General features: G+C 45.1%; 1 protein-coding gene across 3 annotated transcripts in view; it reads right to left on the reverse strand.

The window, feature by feature from the left end:
• BTRC (beta-transducin repeat containing E3 ubiquitin protein ligase) overlaps positions 1-16,805 on the reverse strand; it is a 249,753-nt gene extending 232,948 nt beyond the window's left edge. The window contains exon 1 of one of the 3 annotated variants that reach the window (XM_088475194.1): positions 16,725-16,805. In XM_088475194.1, coding sequence (XP_088331320.1) covers positions 16,725-16,742 — 18 coding nt within the window. In that variant the 5' untranslated portion in view covers positions 16,743-16,805. The other 2 variants (XM_088475195.1, XM_088475193.1) reach the window with 2 other exon arrangements.
• Between the last annotated feature and the right edge of the window lie 4,114 nt (positions 16,806-20,919).

Below are 20,919 nucleotides of genomic sequence, written 5' to 3' on the forward strand. Positions count from 1 at the left end.
TATACATGTTTAACGCTGCGCTTAGGCTTTCAATTAAGGTGAACTCAAAGTTTCTGGCGCATAAAGCTCTATGAATTGTACCATCACCGTCGAGTGAATAGATGCAAGAAGAGCTTGGGGGCAGCCCAGCAGCTACCTGAGTGCTGGGCAAACCCCCTACAATGATGGAAAAAGTAAAGCGTCTCAAAGATACGTCCCTTTTTCTAGTGTCCACGTCCCTTTTTGTGCGCGCAAAGCAGTGCCCTTCAGCGACAGCCTCCCTACCCACCCTAAAAGGAACACTACATACTTTGTACAGACAAATAGGGAGTGTAAACACCAAATTCACTGATGCATTAAGTGGCCCACGTTTAGGAAGTGTTAGTCACCCTGTGAATGTACAGTTGTGTGCCCTGCCAACCTCTGGCTCAATGTGATTACCACCGATAAAATATAGTAGGCAACAGACAGTGAATAAGTATATGCAAGGTTGCTTGCCCACTCTCACATTACCAACCCCTTTTGGATACAGCGCACAGGTTCTCTTTATATTCTATAGTCACTGTGTAATGTCTGTAGCTTATGTCAACCTGAACCTGTAGTAAAATATGAACAACTTTGCTCCTTACCACAGAATCTCAAAGAGATGGTATTTATTTTGTCCAACAAAATAAGTTTGTGAAGATATAGGTTTAAGGAAAGACTGTAGGAACAAATAAATACACTGAAGTTCCAAAAGTCATGGGCAAACAGGATATATAAGGTAGTGGTGGTGGAGTCACCATACTGTGACATCTCGGAAATGACCAGACCTGCATCAGTTGTAATCTGACATCTCGCGAGTCAGTCTAAACACTGGCTAGGTTGCTCACAGCAAGATAAAGTGAATTAACAGAGTTCGTTTGGGGCATGATAGTGGGTGCCCAACGGATGAGCCATTCCATTTCCAAAAGTTGTGCGAACATTCAACATTCCTCGATCTACGGTGTTACGCGTATACCAGGAATACCTAATGGAAGGCATTACTACCCACCATGGACAGTGCAGTGGCCAACCACAGGTGCTTAATGATTGTGACCACCATCGTCTGGTCAGAATTGTCTGTGATAACAGACAAGCAACATTGTCTCAAATCACAACCACTACCAATGCAGGCGGTATCAGACGTATATCCAGCAAGTCAGCGCAGCGTTCTTAATCTTCCATGGGATATGGGAGAATAAGACACATCAGAGTGCCCCTGTTAACACTACAACATCAGACAGAGCCTCATGACTTGCTAATTGGACCCTGGAGGACTAGCAACATGAGTAGTCCGATGAGTCACGGGTTTCAGTTGTTTCGGGCTGATGGTAGGGTTCGGGTGTGGCACAGACCCCCACGAGGCCATGGACCTCACTTGCCAACAAGACACTGTGCAGTCTGGTGGTGGTTCCATACCGGTGTGGGATGTGTTCACGTGGCATAGGTTGGGGGTTGCTGATCTACCTGAACACGTCAATGACCGGTAACCGCTACGTTGCATTGCTTAATGACCATTTACAGCCTTTCATGGACTTCATGTAACCCCCACAAAGATGGAATATTCCAGCAGGATAATGCACTTTGTCATCGGCCTCCAGTTGTCCAGAAATGGTTTGAGGAGCATTCTGAAAAGTACCGACAAATGGTGTGGCCAGCATGTTCGCAAAACCTGAAATCAATTGAGCAATTATGGGACGTGGTGGAGAGTTCCATTCGCAAGATGATGCACCTCCAAATATCAGGGAGCTGCGGGAAGCTATCCAGATGGCATGGGTCAAAATCTCTCGAGAGGTCTTCCGTCCTCTTGTGGAATTGATGCCACGTTGAGTTGCCGTACTTCGCCGGGCTAGAGGGGGTCTTTAACAATACTAGGCATCTTATCTCACGACTTTTGGCACTTCAGTGTATGCGACGTAGTTAAAATTTGGACAGTAAAAACTTGGACAATCAAAATTTCATCACTTTTAAAATGTCGACAACCAAAAGGTCGACACGCACATAAGGTTGACAGATAATATGTTCACAATCATAATAAAATGACATAGCCGCACACGAAAGTCCATGGCTCAGATGTTGATAAAAGCCAGCTCTGAGATCCAGAGGTTTAGACATTGCAGCGTAGGAGCAGCCAAGTAGATTAAGAAAAATAATGCTTTCCCCCACCCCCATCCCAAATTAATAACCAGCCCCGGACCGCTGAGTATGGGCTGTTATTGGAAAAGAAGGGCAAAATAGCAGGGAGATACGCAGCAGGCTGGAATCCCTAACAAAGTCAGACAATTTTCCCGGCACCCCTGGGCGGCGGGTGTAGTTAATAATATTGTTTTGGTTATTTTTACAGGTGGCCTACAAGTCCCAGCAAACCTGACCCACATGATAGTACAAGTGCCAGCATGCCTGGACATTAATGGCCTGCTGGTCCCTGTAGTCTGCCTGCCAGTTTGGGCACCCAAACCGCAGTGTTTTTGCACATTTCTGCTCGTTACCTTAGATACTGCGAGCAGAAATGTGCGCCCGCAGCATTTGTGCCCAAACGGAACAAATGAATTGCACCAGTAGTAACAGCCGCCGGGAAAATCAATTGAATCGCCCCTTTGTGTGCAGAGTGGTGAGAAGTGAAGCAATTCTGCCTTCGTTTTGGGACTTCAATAAAGTTGACACCCACCATCAAAATGCTAAGTCCTACAAACAGCCCACCCAAGTATATATCACCCTAAAAGAGACATTGTGAATACTTCATGACACTGCCCGATTTTAAAAGGGTAAAATGCGCCCTGCCCTTTATAGCGGCGCCCTGATAAAAATGCTGCCGCTGCGGTTCTGTCGCTGCTTGAATAGATGCCGTGCGCATCTATTCACATTAAGGCCCTCATTTATTAATGATCGCACTTACAATGGGATCTGGACATGCCAATACCACGCATGATCGCATTGCAAGATGCGATCATAGCGCCGGGCTGTATCATCCGGCACATGCAGGGATAGTGGCCAACACCATCTTCAGAAGGCATTAGCTGCGGGGGCCAATATCGGGAATGCATTGTAAATCTGGCAGCATCGCACCCCCCATAGAAACCTATGGGGGAAGCGGCTGCCCGCGGGAATGGAGGGATCACAGCAGGTATCGGGGATATCTGCTGCAATCCCTCCTTAATACATCCGGGGCATACTAAATATTTGCGGTTAACCCTCGAAAAATGTTTGTTTTCGGGGGACATAGCCACAAATATAGAATGATAAATGGGCCCCTAAGGGAGAGCTTAGGGGAAGCCCAGGACCACTGTAGATTCTCGTGATGCCCCCATTAGTGAATCCGCTGGCTGGGCACACCTTAATTAGTGACATCGGTGGGGCCGAACCACCCCCAATAGTAACCTCGGCGGACCCGTGCCACCTTCACCGTCTGTCCACGCCCACTTTTTGCGTGATACTGCCCCCGCACCCTGCCCACCAAAAATCCTGCTGGGAACACTACGATCACAATGACATTATGCATGAATACTGGTGGGTGGGTGGGGTTTATGAATAATTAAAGTAGTCAGAAGGACACTTTTGTTATCCAGCAATAGATGCACATCAACAACAGAGTACAACCTCATTACAAGTGGTGGAAATGTATGTGGTGGTACACCTGTCAATCTGCAATACAGGTGTCCTAAGGCAAACCCAGGTAGGACCGAAACTTCCCATGGAGCAAAAGCACTACACAATGCATGGAGGCCATCTCCATTCACAGCCTGCAGTTGACTGAATGACTGTCGGGTGGATCAAACAGGTTTGAAAACCAAACCTAATGATCCTGATCATTTTCAGAAGTCATCAGGCTATGAACGATCATCGTTGAGTACCATACACTCAACTTCATTCAAACCAGTAATGTAGGTGCCTGGTTTGCACGATTATTGTGCAGCCCATGTTCAAATTTATTTAAATCACCAATCAGAGCTTGGTTTTAGGATGACCCTGTTAACTTTGAGTTTATTTATTTTAATTTATAATATATATCTGAAAAGCAAAATGACATACAGATCAGTGAAATGTCACACCAAGGTATTACATAAAACCCCATTGGGCTGGCATACAGCCTCAAGCATCATAAATTACAAAGCTTCTATTCTTTGCACAAACCTATCAAATGTCCTGGATATAGAAGATATAAGATTTGCTGTTTAAAAATAGATCAATAGATGGCACATAAAAACTAAATTCAAGCTGATAACATCACAACAACAACAAAAAACAGCTCATGAAAATAACATAAGACCGTAAGCTCCTGTATTAAAGTGGTGGTGCTGCTGCAACTTCCGATTTGAATGAAATAGGATATGAAATACTATGTAATATGCATTCCATTCATTACAACATTAAGCATGAACACAAGAATGCACAATGAACAACTTTTAACATGCTCATGTGACATTGAGATCTGGTTAAATGAAGCATTTTCACTAATAAAAGCCCTTTTGCTGTGAACTTGTGAGTTTTGCCATGTCATACAATAATATCACAACTGCAGGGATGAAATGAAAACTGTGGTGTTACAAACGGCCAGACTTGAACTTTTTCTAGTTCTGTTTTGAAATGTAAATATCCGATTGGCCGCAATAGACAATTCTGTAATTTTCCCTTAGGGTTCGTTTTTATAAATGACCATCACTATGCTTTCCTTCCTACAGAAAAGGCAGTCAGTACTATGGGTGTTTTTTAACAGAAAAAAAAAAAAAGTTTATAAAACAATTCGTTAGAAATTATTATGTAGTGATTCTTTGTCATCTTGAGTGGAAAGTTTGCAGGATGTTCACAACCACAAAATGAAAAAAAAAAAAAAAAAAAAAAAAAATGTATAAAAAGAGCAAACTTTTCTAGTTTAATCTCAAATAAATTAAAAAGAAAAAAAAGTAGGGGAAAAAAAATAAAATAAATAAAAAGGTGATTGTGTTAATTTGAGGCCACTTTAAATATATTTAAAAATAAAAAAAATTGAAAAAAAAAATTTAGAAAGAAAAAAACTAGTATTTTTTCATTTTATAAAATACTTTAATTAAATATGGGGTGCCGAACAAAAAAAAAGTTGATTTGGGGGTAATTTGAGGCCTTTTTTTTAACACCCTAAATGACATGTAATTATTGGCCTAAATGAGCCAATTGAAAACTTCCAAAGGTCCAATTAGTCATTAGGAGGGAAGGGGAGGGGGTCCAAGGGTTTTGCACAGTGTCCAGACATTTTTACCTTATATAAAGATTATCCAACCTTTTCACCGCCTCAGGCGGGTGCACACAAAAAAAAAAAATATGCAATTTTCATCTGATAAAAAAAAGTGTGTATTTGGAATTAGATTGCAACTTGCAGTGCGAGTTCAGAGTGAGAATGCCTTACACCTAAATTTTATTGCCCATTTTGAATGAGAGAATTAAATATCTTTATCCACACTTCATGGCACATAATGTGACTTACACCTACTTACTGCCCAATAGTTGTATACACTGATGGGGGCTCCTTAATTGATTTAACACCCAGAGACCAAAAACAGTGAAGTTCCAGCTGATATGCAGCACCTTGTACATGTAAAATATAAATCAGGGCTTCTTATACACTGTGCAATACCCAATCAGACAAACCTTTATATATTGCAGGTGGTAGGATACATCTTTGTCACATTGTGGAGTCCCTCATTCAGTGGTCAGAACCATTACCCTGCCTATGATTTCACAAGAAAAACCCATCACTGAATACTTGGGGCCAGTGACAATTGTGTGCAAGTCAAAAGTAGTAGCGATAGTAATAGCCTAAAACAATGCAGAACAAATTTAAAATTACAGGCTTTCAAAGTGCTTAAAAACATTTTGTTCTACTTTTTGTAGATCAGTGCACCCCTGTAACCGTCATTTTAAATTTGTTTCAATAGTATGTAACAAATATTTATTTAATGTAAAAAAAAAAATGCATTAAGTAATATCCCAATTCAGCATAAAACTAAAGCATAATGCAAATCCAAAAAAAAAAAAAAAAAAAAGAGAAAGAGACAAATTTATACCAGCAATACTTTACATTTAGTAACTAAGCAAGCACTAAACAAAAGAAAAAGAATGCGGCCACAATGACTTTTAGTGGGAACGTGTCACAATAATGTTAAGCTCATTCATTCCATAGAATGCTGTAACCTTATTCCTTGGTTAAAGGAAATGGGGTGCAGCTGTTCTCCCTAAAAATCAAATTCCAATGAGAAATGTATCAGACAATATGTAGCTTGCTCCTTGTGTCCATCCATTTATGCTTTGGTGACAGTTGTCTCGCCACTTGCAATGAATAAGAGACACTTGCAAGTTAACACCTACAAACGGAGAGCTACATTCATGAAACTTGAATTTAAAATGCAGGACTTTTCTTATAATATTTTACCACATATAGGGGGGAATTCAATTAGCCCTGCTGGGTTTCTCTGATGTAAGAGGGAAGGGGGTGGTTCCGGACCCAGGCCCATGCCAGGCCCCTCCTGCAAGGCCGATCCTGGGTAATTAGTACCCCGCCCACCTCTCAGCACCTCTACCCGATAGTGGTGTTAACTCTCGGTAAATGAACGTGTTAACACTCATTAATTGGGCATTAACACACAGAATCCATGTAAAGTACACGGAATCGCGCAGTACTGTTGTCACCCGATAACTGCAGAGTTAACGCAGATTTTCTTTTCGGTTCCCAGGAGACCTGAAAAGAAATCCCCAATAAGCAGGGCTAATTGAATAGGGGCCGGCGTTCAATTAACACCTGTTAACTTTAACTGGTCTACTTCAATTCCCCCCTGAAAGTTAAAATTACATTAATAAATATAATACTATTATTATTGTTATTAATAAAATATTCAGGCAACACCATTTAAATAGCATATTTTACAATTTAAAAAAAAAAAAAAAAAAAAAACACCCTAAAAAGAGTAGGTCTAGTTTATAAAATTTTTTAAATAGAATATCTACCTTTGATATGTCATATGCAGTACTGGTGTCCTTAGACATATTGGCAAAGCTGGTATAAAATAGGCCCACTGCTGGGATTCAGATGTGTCCTTGTTCATCTAGCCTCAATATACCATGCAGCTCAATATACCATGCAGCGCGATATGCCTGGTGTGAGTGAGCCGCCAGGTCCCATGCAACTCTGCTAGCATTGGGCGTCTTTTTTTGCACCCAAGTCGCAATACACCATGAGACTGTGCTGATTAACTGGATATGCGACACTTGTATATCGGTGTGCAACTGAGGGCCTCATTCAGAGATGAACAGAATTGCAGAGCTACACACAAGCAGCTTTGCAATTCCATCTATCTTAAGGCAAATGCAGAAGGAGGCGTCAGAAACCTCCTTGCTGCATTTGTGAGCACCATCACAACCATTGCGACCCAATCGCATTGGATGAACGTACATCTCAGAATGGTTATGGATTGATAGATCTACAGGAAAAAGGTAGGTAATGTCTAGATCGACACCAGATGTTAGACAGGCAATCGGTCGACAGGGACAAAAAGGTAGACAAGGACAATAGTTCGACATACTAAGGTAGACATGCAAGAAGGTAAACTGGTACAAATAGTTGACATGGTCAAAATGCATACAGTAGACACATTGATTTAGTTTTTTTTCTAACCCTAATCTTCACCCTAACCCTCCCTCCTGGTGCCTAACCCTAACCGTCCCTTCTAGACCCTAACCCTCCGGTAAGTGCCTAACCCTAAACCTTTGACACTGTCAGCCATTTGTTCCCGTCTTACATGTTGACGTTTAGTGTGTCGACATTTTGTCCCTGTCAACAACATCTGGTTCTATCAAGACATTGTCTACCTTTTTACTGTAGATCTATAGACAGGATACCCCCAGAATTGGCCCCCGAGTCTGTAAAGGAAACTTGGTGTGGAAAAAGTCTGCAGCCGTTGCATTGTAGCACTTCGCAGGCTGATTGAGAGACTTGTCGCACACAGATATACAAGTGTCGCATATAAAATTAATCAGCACACAATCGTCTAATGCGTCCTAGTTGCATTGCGACTAAACAAATTATTCACACATCCCGTAAACCTTTGTAACACAAGTGCTGCCCATATGGTGCCTTAGTGCGGCCCATATGGTGCCTTACACATGTCAAGATATCATGAAGGGATGTAGCATTGGGAGGATGTGCTGGTCCTTATAGTGCCATTTGGAGGTTTCTGGGGTACCTCCTTCAGGGGCTGGCTGGCAACTTTTAGCCTGGGGGGGCAAATGCAGGCAGGCGGCCCTGGCAGAGTAGTAGCATGTAGCCAGGGTGCCCGAAAGAACGTGCGTGCTACGGCGTCCCCCCCCCTCAGGAGAGGACACCCTTATGCAGGCCTCGAGTAATGTCCCCAGTAGTGATCCCTCCTATGTAGTGCCCCTTGTGCCCCCAGTAGTAAGCCCCTTATATAGTGCCCCCAGTTGTAGTCTTCCCCCTATGCAGTACCCCCACTATTGCCCTTTATATAGAGCCCCCAGCAGTGGTCCCTCGATGCAGTGCCCCCAGTGGTAGTCCCCTCCCCCCTATGCAATGCCCCTAGTAGTAGTCCCCCCCTTGTAGTGCCCCCAGCAGTAGTACTCCCCCCCCTTGGAGTGCCCCCAGCAGTAGTAGTCCCCCCCCTTGGAGTGCCCCCAGTAGTAGTAGTCCCCCCCCTTGGAGTGCCCCCAGTAGTAGTAGTCCCCCCCCTTGGAGTGCCCCCAGTAGTAGTAGTCCCCCCCCCTTGGAGTGCCCCCAGTAGTAGTAGTCCCCCCCCTTGGAGTGCCCCCAGTAGTAGTAGTCCCCCCCCTTGGAGTGCCCCCAGTAGTAGTAGTCCCCCCCCCTTGGAGTGCCCCCAGTAGTAGTAGTCCCCCCCCCTTGGAGTGCCCCCAGTAGTAGTAGTCCCCCCCCTTGGAGTGCCCCCAGTAGTAGTAGTCCCCCCCCTTGGAGTGCCCCCAGTAGTAGTAGTCCCCCCCTTGGAGTGCCCCCAGTAGTAGTAGTCCCCCCCTTGTAGCGCCCCCAGTAGTAGTAGTCCCCCCCTTGTAGCGCCCCCAGTAGTAGTAGTCCCCCCCTTGTAGTGCCCCCTGTAGTAGTAGTAGTCCCCCCCCCTTGTAGCGCCCCCAGTAGTAGTAGTCCCCCCCTTTGTAGTGCCCCCGTCCGGTCAGCGCTACACACGCGGTGCAGTCTGTGTCACAGTGACACAGACTGCCCGCGGCCCGCATGATGCTGCGGCCCGGGGGGCACATGGCACCCTGCCCCCCGGCCCAGCCCGCCACTGACCTCCTTGGTGAATCAGCTCTCGGCTTATATATGTGCTGTTATCATGCAGTACATTAATTGTAATTATATGACCCAGGGTGGGTGCTACTATTTGGTAGCAATAATTATTTTGGGGTGAGTGTTTGGGCGTGGGGCCCCCAGGGTTATTCTGGCTGGGCCTTTTTTAGGGCATCACCACTTACTTCACAAATACTTTTTCATCACTTTTCTATTTGTTTGTTTATTATTTATGTAATTTTAATTCTTTCTTATATTAACACTTATTACACATCTATACTTTACACTTCACTATCGCCTTTCTTCCATTTTCGTGTGATGCCCTGGGAATGGTCCTTGGCTGGATTCTTTTGGGGTGCCTTGCGCCTCGGACATGAACCCCTTAATGTTAGGGACACCGGTATAGAGGAGCCTTGATGTTGGCCCGGCGCTTAATCATATATTTGCAAATGTATGCAACTAATACCTCTGAATTCTGTTATCATGTAGGATTCAAGTATTTTTGCCAATATTGCTGCAGTGTGCTGGATGGAATATCCCTTTTTTCTCTGGTTACATGTCAAGAATTAGAAGACTCACTGTATGTGCGGAATTGCGCTATTTTTTAGGGTTTTCTGCGTAAAATTAGCCTACAAACATTTTGTGACCAATTCTGACAGTACGTTCCGCAGGCAGAAAGTGCTGGAAAGCAGGGGGACGCGCACGTAAAGTAAAGTTATTGCCTCTAAAACAGGCGAAGGAGGCAGAAAGTCGTACAGGCGAAACTTTTCCGACTTTCCGCCTCTTTCGCCTGTTTCAGAGACAATAACTTTACTTTACGTGCGCATCCCCCCGCTTTCCAGCACTTTCTGCCTGCGGAACGTACTGTCAGATTTGGGGAAATCAGTCTGTACCCCAAAAAAAGATGCACTAACATAGGGAATCAATGTAGATGTGTACTAATAGCCCTAAAAAGGTTTGGGGTACTTAAGTTGTTTAAATTGCTTCTTATATGCGTCTTTGCATAAGTGGTGAAGAATGCCATAATGCAGTATTTTTTGGTGAAAACAAGTAGTCCTGTCAAATTTGGGGTACCGAAAAATGGGTGCTAGCATATTTTTAGGTCTCGAAAGTGAACTTTTAAAAACGCACCTTTTGCAAGCAGCTGCAATCCCAAAAACACCTGACCCATCCTTGCAGACCCCCAAGAAGTCTATTTCACTAGTTTTTATGCTTGTCCCCCCACTTTTTAATTTTTCACCCCAAAAATCAAAGTACTTTTTTGGGGTGGTTTTAGGATTGTTGGGATTTTTTTTTGCCAGATTTGTCCTTTAGGGGACTGTCCCAAGGGTTCTGGTCATTTCCCCACGTTTGCTCTCCAAAATAAAGATTTTGCACTTCTTTAACCTGCTATCCATTGGAGAAACTTTTTCGCCTATTACATTGCATTGAGTTTCCGCTTAGACGAATTCCGCCTGGAAATGAATTTGGAGATAAGTTCCAAACAGGCGAAAAGCGGCAATAGGCGAAACTATTTCGATGATTATGGCTTTACGCGTCTAATTGAATCCGGCCCCTAATCTACATCTTCGTGCCTGAAGCACATGACTAGTACAATCAATGATAATAGGATGGAGGGACCTTCATCAATTAATGGCTTCAATCATCTGTTTTGGTCTACCCTCAACAAGACGGCTAAAACATAGCTCCACCCAGTAGCCTCTGCGCATTATAGGTAAATAGAAAAAGTAAAACAAAAAAATAAAATCAGCAGGAAGCCAGTACATTGCACACATTGACTAAGGGCTATATCACCAAAGCTTCTCGGCGGGTTGGAGCTGAAAATTTAAAGGGCCGCTCACATCTAGTGTAAAGCCAGGCAAACTTTACACTGACTGAGTGCTGCTTTAAATTTTCAGCTCTAAGCAGCTACTTCATAAATATAGTTAGCGTTCCCGCTAGGCTGTTTTAGCAGGGTGCGGCACCCTGCCCTCCTTCTGGAGGGCAAAAAGCACCCTGCCCTCACAGGCTGCAGGTGCAGTCTTCACCCGCGGGACGCAGTGTCCCGCGGGTGGAGAAATGTGCGGTGACCCGGTCACCGCCGGAGAATAGACGCCGGGCGCATGCGCCCGGCATATGTTCTCCCTGTCTGCAGCGCTTGGGGGCTGCCCGGCATGTCCGTAAGTGCCGGGCATGCCACCAAGTATGATGAAAAAGGGGACGCGTATTATAGACATGCCCCCTTTTATGGCCACGCCCCCTTTTCGCCTGTGCGCACAATGTTGCCCTCTCTAGCTCCGGCACCCTGCCTGCCGCCGGAGCTAGAGTGAACACTAATAGTCAAACTTTTGCAATGATACAAAAAAAACAGCCCAAAAGCACATTACAATACGGATTTTACGAACATTCTTAAACAGCGAATGGATATCTGAAGCGATTTGTGTGATCAGGTTTTAATTTCCCCAATGTAGCTGATAATTTATATAATGAGAGAGTCCAATTTATCATTTGCACTGAAACAAATTTTCAAATGAGCAGCATGACCCGGTCATCAGACAAATAGCCTCAGTTACCAACATGTGTATCTTACAGAGCAGATCTATCTATAGATGGATTAGGAATTTCTTATCAGGCAGATGCCAGAGTCAGTCTGACAACACCACAGGTGAGAAGCCAGAGTGCAGGCAGGCCATACAGCAGGGTTCGTGTAACACAAAACCACTGATCACGGTGAATCGGCAGAAAAATACAGTAGTTCATCTCTAGAACACATGAAGGGGAGACTAACGTTTGTATAGGTTACAAATACAAATTAGGATAATACTGCTACAAAGCAGAATATACATTATTGGAAACATTTCTAATAATTAAGACAACTACGGTTACAGTATCTAATCAGCATTGGACAAGGACAGCTATGACAATAAAGATATTATTATCTGGCTTGAGTATCTATGCTTTCCTACTTGGTTTCCTTGTGTGGAAGAAAAAAAACATTGCATATACAGCCTAGTTCCCAGTTTTACGTTTTAGTACTAAATGCTGGTTGCAGTATAGGTGCATCATGCTAAAATATCCTGTTTTGGCAATTTAAAAGGATGTTTACCCTCCTGTGTTACTTGTTTTTGGGTTCGGAAAGAAGCGGTTGTCCCTCACAACCAGTTATATGAAACCCTCTGCAGCAGTAAACGCGCCCAGCACCTTTCAACGTACCACTCACAGCTGTCCAAGTAGCACCGGCAACAAGAGATGTACAACCTTTATAGCGTTCCCGCTAGGCTGTTTTAGTGGAGCGCCACACTCTGCCCGATTTCAAAAGGGAAGAATGTGCCCTACCCCATCACCACCCGTGGGCCAGTGTCCCGCGGGTGGGGAAAACTCCCGTGCAGCGATCACCGCAGGTGAATAGATGCCGTGCGCCTGCGCCAGAGGGGAGAACTTGGGGGCTGCCCGGCATGTCTGTAAGTGCCGGGCACGTCCCCAAGAGTGATTAAAACGGGGTGTGTCTTTTCGGGTGCGCGCACCAGAATATCCTTTCTCCAAGTCCAGTTCTTACAATGTCCACTAGCGTGCTAAGGTGGATCTTTAATTGCCAGAAGATCTTACATTACAGACACTGCTCGTCAAACCTATTTGATCAAACATCTGTATGATATATTGTGTACTGAAAGGGCCCAATACCATTTAGATTGCCATAATGAAAATATAAAAAGGTTTCTGATAATCAGATTCTAGCTATTATCTTCTAGAAGGTGAAAGTTAAATGTTAATTAGAATCTGAATGGTTGCTATGGGCAACATCTCCACTTCTAAAAACCTGCAATTTAGTAAATATACCCCTTAGTGTCTTTATATAATTCCATACTGTGGTATCGCTCCATAAATGGCATTGCTAAACCAAGACCTTATGTAATTTACCTGCCTTATAGCCAAATGCCTACAGCTGGTCCTCCCTTAATAAATAGACCCCTCTCAAATTGGTTTTATGAAGGGCAGAAACTGAGTATAAAGGTGCCCATACATCAGCGACTGTTTGTCGCGTTCCGGCGATGGGAAATGCCGGCGTTTCCGGGTGTCATGTTAAATGTCCGTGATTTGACAATTGATCCCTGCAACCCGGCATCGCAGAAATCCAACATGTTGGATTTCAGGGATTTCACAATTGCGATCAAAAAATTATCACAATTGTCAAATCGCGGACATTTAACATGACAAATGTCTGCGATCTGGCGACGGATCGCAGAACATCAATGGTGGGAGGTCGGCGTTTCCACCAGGAAACGCCGGCATTTCCCATCGCATCATACAGTCGCTGATGTATGGGCACCTTAAGGTACGACAGCTGATTGCGGTTTTGACCAAATCACATCTCAGAAAAGTAACTCAAACATTACTAGCGAGTTGTGTCGCCGGTAAGGTTTTTGACAGAGTGTCGTGGTCACGTCTATTACGTGTCCTCTATTTGCTGCATTTCGGTTCAGATTTAGTGCGTCTCTTTCGAACATTATATGCAACACCTACTGCATATCTTACCATTAATTGCCCTAACACATCTTCATTTACATTATATTACGGTAAATGATAGGATTGCCCACTGTTCCCTCTAGTAATCCTGCTTAGCTGTTTTACCGAGCGTTGCACCCTGCCCGATTTTAAAGAGCTAAAATGTGTCCTGCTGAAACAGCCTCCCCCGCCCGCAGGACGGGGAGGGGGGTTGAATCTCGGTAAAACAATTACTGGCAAGTGAATATGCACTTTGCATCTATTCACACCGTGGGGAGAGCTTGGGGACAGCCCAGAATCTCCGTGAGTGCTGGGCACGTCCCCTGCAGTGATGAAAAGGGGCACGACTCAAAACCACGCCCCCTTTCGAGTACCCATGTCCCCTTTTCAGGTGCGGCTAGTGTTCTGATTAGATAGCCGTCCTGCCCGCCTCGGGTCCTAGAATAGACACTACCCTCTTTTATTCAACCTGGAACTAGACCCCCTTATATGTAGCTTTCTTTTTTTGCAAGAACCGCATCTGCGGTCTGTTCTATCCTGTGCCAGGGATCCTGCACATGTGCCCCATCTGATTACAGATGTGCGGCAGCCATTGGTGGGAGAGGTTCCTAAGGAACCCTCTCCAGGTAATGTGTAGCCCATAAGCTACAGAGACTTATGCCATCTTCAGATGGCGTAAGATGCATAGACCAAGTTCTGGAATGCGAAGGTAGATCTAACAGCATTGCATCCCCCATAGAAACCTATGGGGGTTGCGTCTGCTGGCGGCAATGAAGGGGCAGCAGCAGATAGCAGAGATATCTGCTGCGATCCTTCCATAATACAATCAGGGGATAATAAATATTTGGGTATCCTCCAAAAACTGGAGTTTTCGGTGAATATGCCACAAATATTTAATGATAAATACACACCTAAGTCACAGAAATGGACAACAGTGGGCTACTGCACAATCTTGTAAAAGTAACCGTCATCTCTATAAGCGCACCTTTCCCCTATCCTTGGTGTAAAAAGATCTGTATGAAATTAGCCGGATCTCCTCAATTCCGCCTACACGAACACGGCTCACTGATCCTACATGCGAATGTACCATTGCCAACCAATTACCCCCATTTAGCTGCAAGTGGAGCAATAATGGCTCAGTTGAATGCGACTCTGAATAACGAATAGATCCGCAAAGATACTTATGTTCATCCCCGACGCTTGCGCGGTGAAAGAGATCGACCGCTTTGAGTGTAACCGAGTCCGGCCCTTAATGATTTGTTTTTATGGAATCAGTATGATTAAATCCCGACAGCAGAAGCCCGGCAGTGAAGATCCCGACAGGCGAGTATTTTTTCTATTTACTAACCTAACCCCCCTTAACCCTAACCTCCCCCCCAAGTGCCTAACCCCCCTTCTCCACAGCCTAACCCTAAATATTTCTTATCCCTAAAAACGACACCGCCATTTAGATAATCCTCACAGAAGAAGTCTTAATTTATGTAGCACTCATGGAGCACTTGTGTGTCCAGACCCGAATTAAATAAGGTATGCGAATATTCTCCAGTCTCCATTGTCAGCCACACATGGACCACATATATAGATGGCCCAATTGGACAAGATTTTGCCCCACAGGCCATGGCTCTGTGTCATGCCCCGCGTCATTGGGGCCTGGCATCGAGTTCACACGATAACCACTGATGGTTCTTCCAAATGCATTTATAAACATTATTATGAGCACCTGGCTCATTAAGGCTGCCAAATGCTCAATATCACCTGTGGTATTATAATCTGTATTGATGGCATAACATTAGATAAAATCTGATCATGTGTTAGGTCATTGTTAAACTGAAAATTGTCCAGTACCACTAGTTCTCTCCTCAGTTAGACTGCAAGCTCTATGGGAGAGGGATCTCTTCCTTTTGTTGATTACGACTTTGTTCTCCAAGAACATTTTTCCTATATTATAAGAAACTGCTTATTGCGTTATAGTGTCTGTTTATCGGTTAGTGCAGAGAATGTATAGTCAGTACGGTTTATAAACATCATTTGTTAATTAAATCTCAAAGTTATAGCTGCTCAAAAGTGGATTCTTGGGAAAAAAACAAAAACAAAACCCATGCTCAGTTAAAAGATAATAATGCAGACCGTAAACAACGGCTTTTAACAAGTGATTACAGTTTAAAGAAAGACTTCTCTTTGTAATTAAAAAACATTAAATCGTAAAAAGTATGCAAATGTTAGCACTGTTCTACCTACATTCCTTTATTTCTGCTATTCAGATGTTACAAAGTCAACCTTATTTGGCTCTGATAGCGATTATGGAACTACAAATCCCACCATGGAAGACACCTGCATACTGGGACTTATAGTTTAAATGTTACTTGACTGCCACAGGTTGCCTTATCTGCACGGTGTGATTTTATAAACGCAAGGGGTTACAGATGAGACATTAGGTAAGGAGTTAATTTGCATATTACACAGCATTTTTAATTGCCAATTTTTCGTATATATATATATATATATATATATATATATATATATATATATATCACACATACTAGCACACACACGTACAAATGCACATACAAACATTTGCATTAGAATTAGCTAGGGGATTAATTCATTAATAAAAAGCCAATACTACTAGGAAATTAACAATATACATGGCAGTATAATAAGTGATCATACCAATAAGACAATATTGTGCCACCCACTATAAGCACAAAGGCACAATAGAAATACTACTACTGACAATAATCAATATGAATATCAGCACCCGGTGCCCATTGAATAGGATCCTTACCAGGGATGCAGGCACAGGATACATTATCATCTGTAGTGGGAGCACCTTAATATTAACACACAAGACACAGGCTTAGGGCATTCAGGGTCTCTCTCGTACAAAAATAACAGCAGTGATCCCATAAACACAGCTCTCCAGTGACAGTGACCGTGTAACATAGTATCAGACTGATGTTATTACCTTCTTATAAGATGCCATCACCCCAATACACCCTATTCAGATAGACACTTCCTCGTCTGATGACGTCATGGTCACATGCCTTCTCTTTACGAAGACGCTTACGGTGGCCGGAGATGCTCAAACATCCTAAGTAGTCGAAGCCCGCATTGAAGTCAGTATAGCTGTACGGGAGCTTTGTGGTGTTAGAGGAGAAGAGATAATACATTACGCATTTAACACATCTCTTCTCAATAGGCTTCTAGTTACTTTATTTCATTTGATAGTTTGCCTGCCTTCATAATAGATATCTTTATTCAATAAAGAAATAATGATACTTTAGGATCTTAAGTTACACCTTTTATGTACAGTAGGCAATGCCTAGTGAGGTTACAGCTTTTTATGTAGGCAGCATGCTGTGAGTATTTTGCAGTGCATGTTTTCTTCTGTTTACAAATACAATAGTAAATATAAGAAGCAGGTATTTATATTATAATATTGTCTGTATAGAATAAGGGGTCTATTTACTAAGCCTTGGATGGAGATAAAGTACCAGCCAGTCAGTTCCTAACTGCCATGTGACAGGCTGTGTTTGAAAAATGACAGGAGCTGATTGGCTGGTACCTTATGTCCGTACACTTTATGTCCATCCAAGGCTTAGTAAATAGACCCCTTTGTGTTGTGTAGTGCTAATAGTCTATATCATTTTTTCTAGATACTAGCTCTCAGTGACATGCTCTAGGACACACATATCCCTTTTATACCAAAGTCCCGGGTCTGACCCGGGGTTTGGAACACGTTTCCAACCCAGATCAGACCCGGGACAGATCTATTTCCCACTGTGGTGGCAACCCGGATTGTGCCCGAGTCGGCACCGTTCACACCGGAGCCGGGTCTGCAGCTTTTCCGGCGTTGCAGTGGACACTTGGAGATGATGTAATCTCCGAGCACCGCTGAAGCTGGCCAATCGGGCAGCATGCAGCATGACCCAGGTCATCGTGACCCGGCTTGTGACGTTTACACTGCAGGATGACACGGGAAAGACCCATGCCCAACCCTGCAAGCTACCCGAGTTGGATCTCCGGGTCACTGGATCCATTTACACTGGCTAAAATCCCGGGTTGATGCGCGTTCACGTGCAAAAACCTGGGATTTTAATGTCGGTGTAAAATGGGTATAAAATGGTATCCCAAAAAGACTTCCAGTGTTGTAGTCTTAGAAGGGGTTGGGTACAGGATGCTGGCGGTCTGGATGCCGGCAGTCACAATACTGACAGCGCCGTCAGAATCCCGACGCCAAAGGTAAGTATAATAGCCATAACCCCCCCAACCCTAAACCACTTTTTCTGCAGCCTAGCTCTAACTCGGCTCCCCTCACAGCCGAGTAACACCAATTCAGCTGTCCCTGAGAAACGACAGAGACGCATATGGGTCAGAATTGCCCTTAAGTACTTTAAGATGCGTATTCCTCAGGCCACAGGTTCTCAAACTCGGTCCTCAGGACCCCAAACAGTGCATGTTTTCCATGTCTCCACACTGAATCAAGTGAAATAATTAGCTCCACCTGTGGACCTTTTAAAATGTCTCAGTGAGTAATAATTACACCTGTGCACCTGCTGGGTGACATGCAAAACGTGAACTGTGTGGGGGTCCTGAGGACCGAGTTTGAGAACCACTGCCTCAGGCAATGCAGCCGCAGTTTGCTAGAAAGGGTGAGATGTGACTGCAATTGGACTTGCGTGTGACTCGGAATCAGAATCTAAATCTCAAGTACCCATTTTGAAAGCGAGTATGTGCAATTTCTGTCCAAAATGACACTGACTGCATACAATATGGTGGTAGATGCCAATGTACTGGATGTATGGAAAATGTGCTCTGGGCCTGATTCAGAGCCGCTCGTAAGCGGCCGCTCGTTCATTCCGAGCGATGTTCGCACAATTGCGCATGCATATGGGTCGTAATGCACATGCGCCAACCAGTCATTGCTGTCGGAAATCGAGCGCTCACAAAATAGCGAGTGCCTGCTAATTTGAGTGACAGGATGAGGCGTTTGTGGGTGGTAACAGGGGAAGGTGCTTGAAAACGGGGAGTGGAGATCCGAACGCAGGCGTGCCAAACGGTCAAAACGGGTGTTTTAAGGGTGTGCATAATTAACAAAGCAGCGTCATCGACCACGTCACTTGGTTGTTTCTTAGCCTGAACTGTTCGCAAGATTGCGGTAGAAAAATCCAACCACAAGCACTGCAAGCAGTTCAGACGCCTTTCGATGTACTCGATTAATCAAATAAATAGCGGAGATGACGTAGGATGCGAGCGGCCAGGGTGGCGTCTTTACAAAATAGCGAGCGCATGTTTCGTTCGCTTGCTCAGACATAGAGGCGTCAACAGACCGCAAAGAGCGAGCGCTCAATTTAAATAGCCGGCCCCTTTTTCTGAACGAGCGAGCGCAAATAGCGTCTGGCTCTGAATCAGGCCCTCTGTACATATGTTACAGTACAATTGCCAGTCTGCAATCTAGCAGATTACTACTCTGGAGAGATTACAGGCAGTGGCGTCACAAGGGGGGTGCGGGCTGCACCGGGTATCACCCCCCAAGGGGGTGACACCAAAGAGCCACACACTCCCCCAGCCGTCACACAGCTGACTGCACTCTCCCCCGCCATCAAAGAGATGCCCGCAGGGCCGCCGAGAGGGGCGGAGCACACCATTGGCCATGAAAGGTGCTGGGTCCCGGGCAGGGGATCCACCCGCTGCCCGCCCACTTCCCACCCACCTTTGCGGCCGCCGCCCGGGATGGCCGTCATGCTGAAAAGTTTTTCCTTTTTTTTAAAGAGAGCACCTGGTGCGTGACGTCATGTCGTCACACTGCGCCGCCGCTGCTGAAGGAGAGGAGCTCAGGAGCCCGCTTCCCGTCCACTACTCCGCCCCACGCCGCTGTTGCTGGAAGGCTCAAAGAGAGGAGCGGTCAAGAAGAAGGTAAGTCAGTGAAGAAAGGTGGCTGTCTGGGGACACAAGGCTGGCTGGCAGAGGACACAGAAGGGGGGAGGGAAAGCTGGCTGGGTACACAAGAGGGGGAAGGCTGGCTGGGGACATAGAAGTGGGGGAAGGCTGCTGGGAACACAAGTGGGAGAAGGACACAGAAGGGGGGGCTGGCTGGGGCCACAGAAGTGGGGTTTGGCTGGCTGGGGACTCAAGTGGGGGAGGGCTGGCTGGGGACACAAGTGGGGGAAGGCTGGCTGGGGACACAAGTGGGGGAAGGCTGGCTGGGGACACAAGTGGGGGAAGGCTGCCTGGAGACACAAGTGGGGGAAGGCTAGCTGGGGACGCAAGTGGGTGGGGGAGGGCTGGCTGGGGACACAAGTGGGGGAAGGCTGCCTGGGGACACAAGTGGGTGGGGGAGGGCTGGCTGGGGACACAAGTGGGGGATTGGTTGGATGGATGGGGACACAGAAGGGGGGATTGGCTGGATGGATGGGGACACAGAAGTGGGGATTGGCTGGATGGCTGGGGACAGAGACGTGGGGACAGGCAGTCTGGGGACACAGAAGTGGTGGAAGGCTGGCTGGGGACTTTGAAGGGGGATTGGCTGGCTGGCTGGAGACTTTGAAGGCGGATTGGCTGGCTGTCTGGGGACACAGAAGTGGGGATTGGCTGGCTGGGAACACAGAAGTGGGGGTAGACTGGCGTCATCACGCCCCCCTGGGTATGCCCAGCATTCTGGGATGAGCACTGCAGTGTGCGTATTGGACTGGTAAGGAGAGAGAGCGTGGAGCTGTGCACCTTGGTCCTGATTTTTTTTTTTTTTGGTGGAGGTGGGGGTGTCACCATTAGTTACAGCACCGGGTGACACCAACCCTAGTGACGCCTCTGATCACAGGAGCTAGAATCATGAAATCTCAGTCTAGAACAAGAGACATAAGCGTGCACTCCCAGATCATGACTATCTTGTGTAAAATCAGGATTATTAGAATTAGTATATTAAGAATGTGGATTTTACATGTAAGTTAGTTCAATAGAACTACAAGGAAAAAAGGTGTAAGACAATGTTGTAAGAAAGTTGTAGGACCTCTGTAATCTAGCACTAAACCCATTGTGATTTCATTTCCTAGTCAGCTATTTCCATTATGTGATGATAACTATCAACGAGACGTTCTTTTTTATAATTGAAGAATTCAAGGGTAGTTTTCCTTAAAGTGACTTATCTGCCAAAATACTTTTTT

Source organism: Taudactylus pleione, unplaced genomic scaffold, assembly GCF_031769625.1.
Source record: "Taudactylus pleione unplaced genomic scaffold, aTauple2 ptg000165l, whole genome shotgun sequence".
NCBI classification, from domain to species: domain Eukaryota; kingdom Metazoa; phylum Chordata; class Amphibia; order Anura; family Myobatrachidae; genus Taudactylus; species Taudactylus pleione.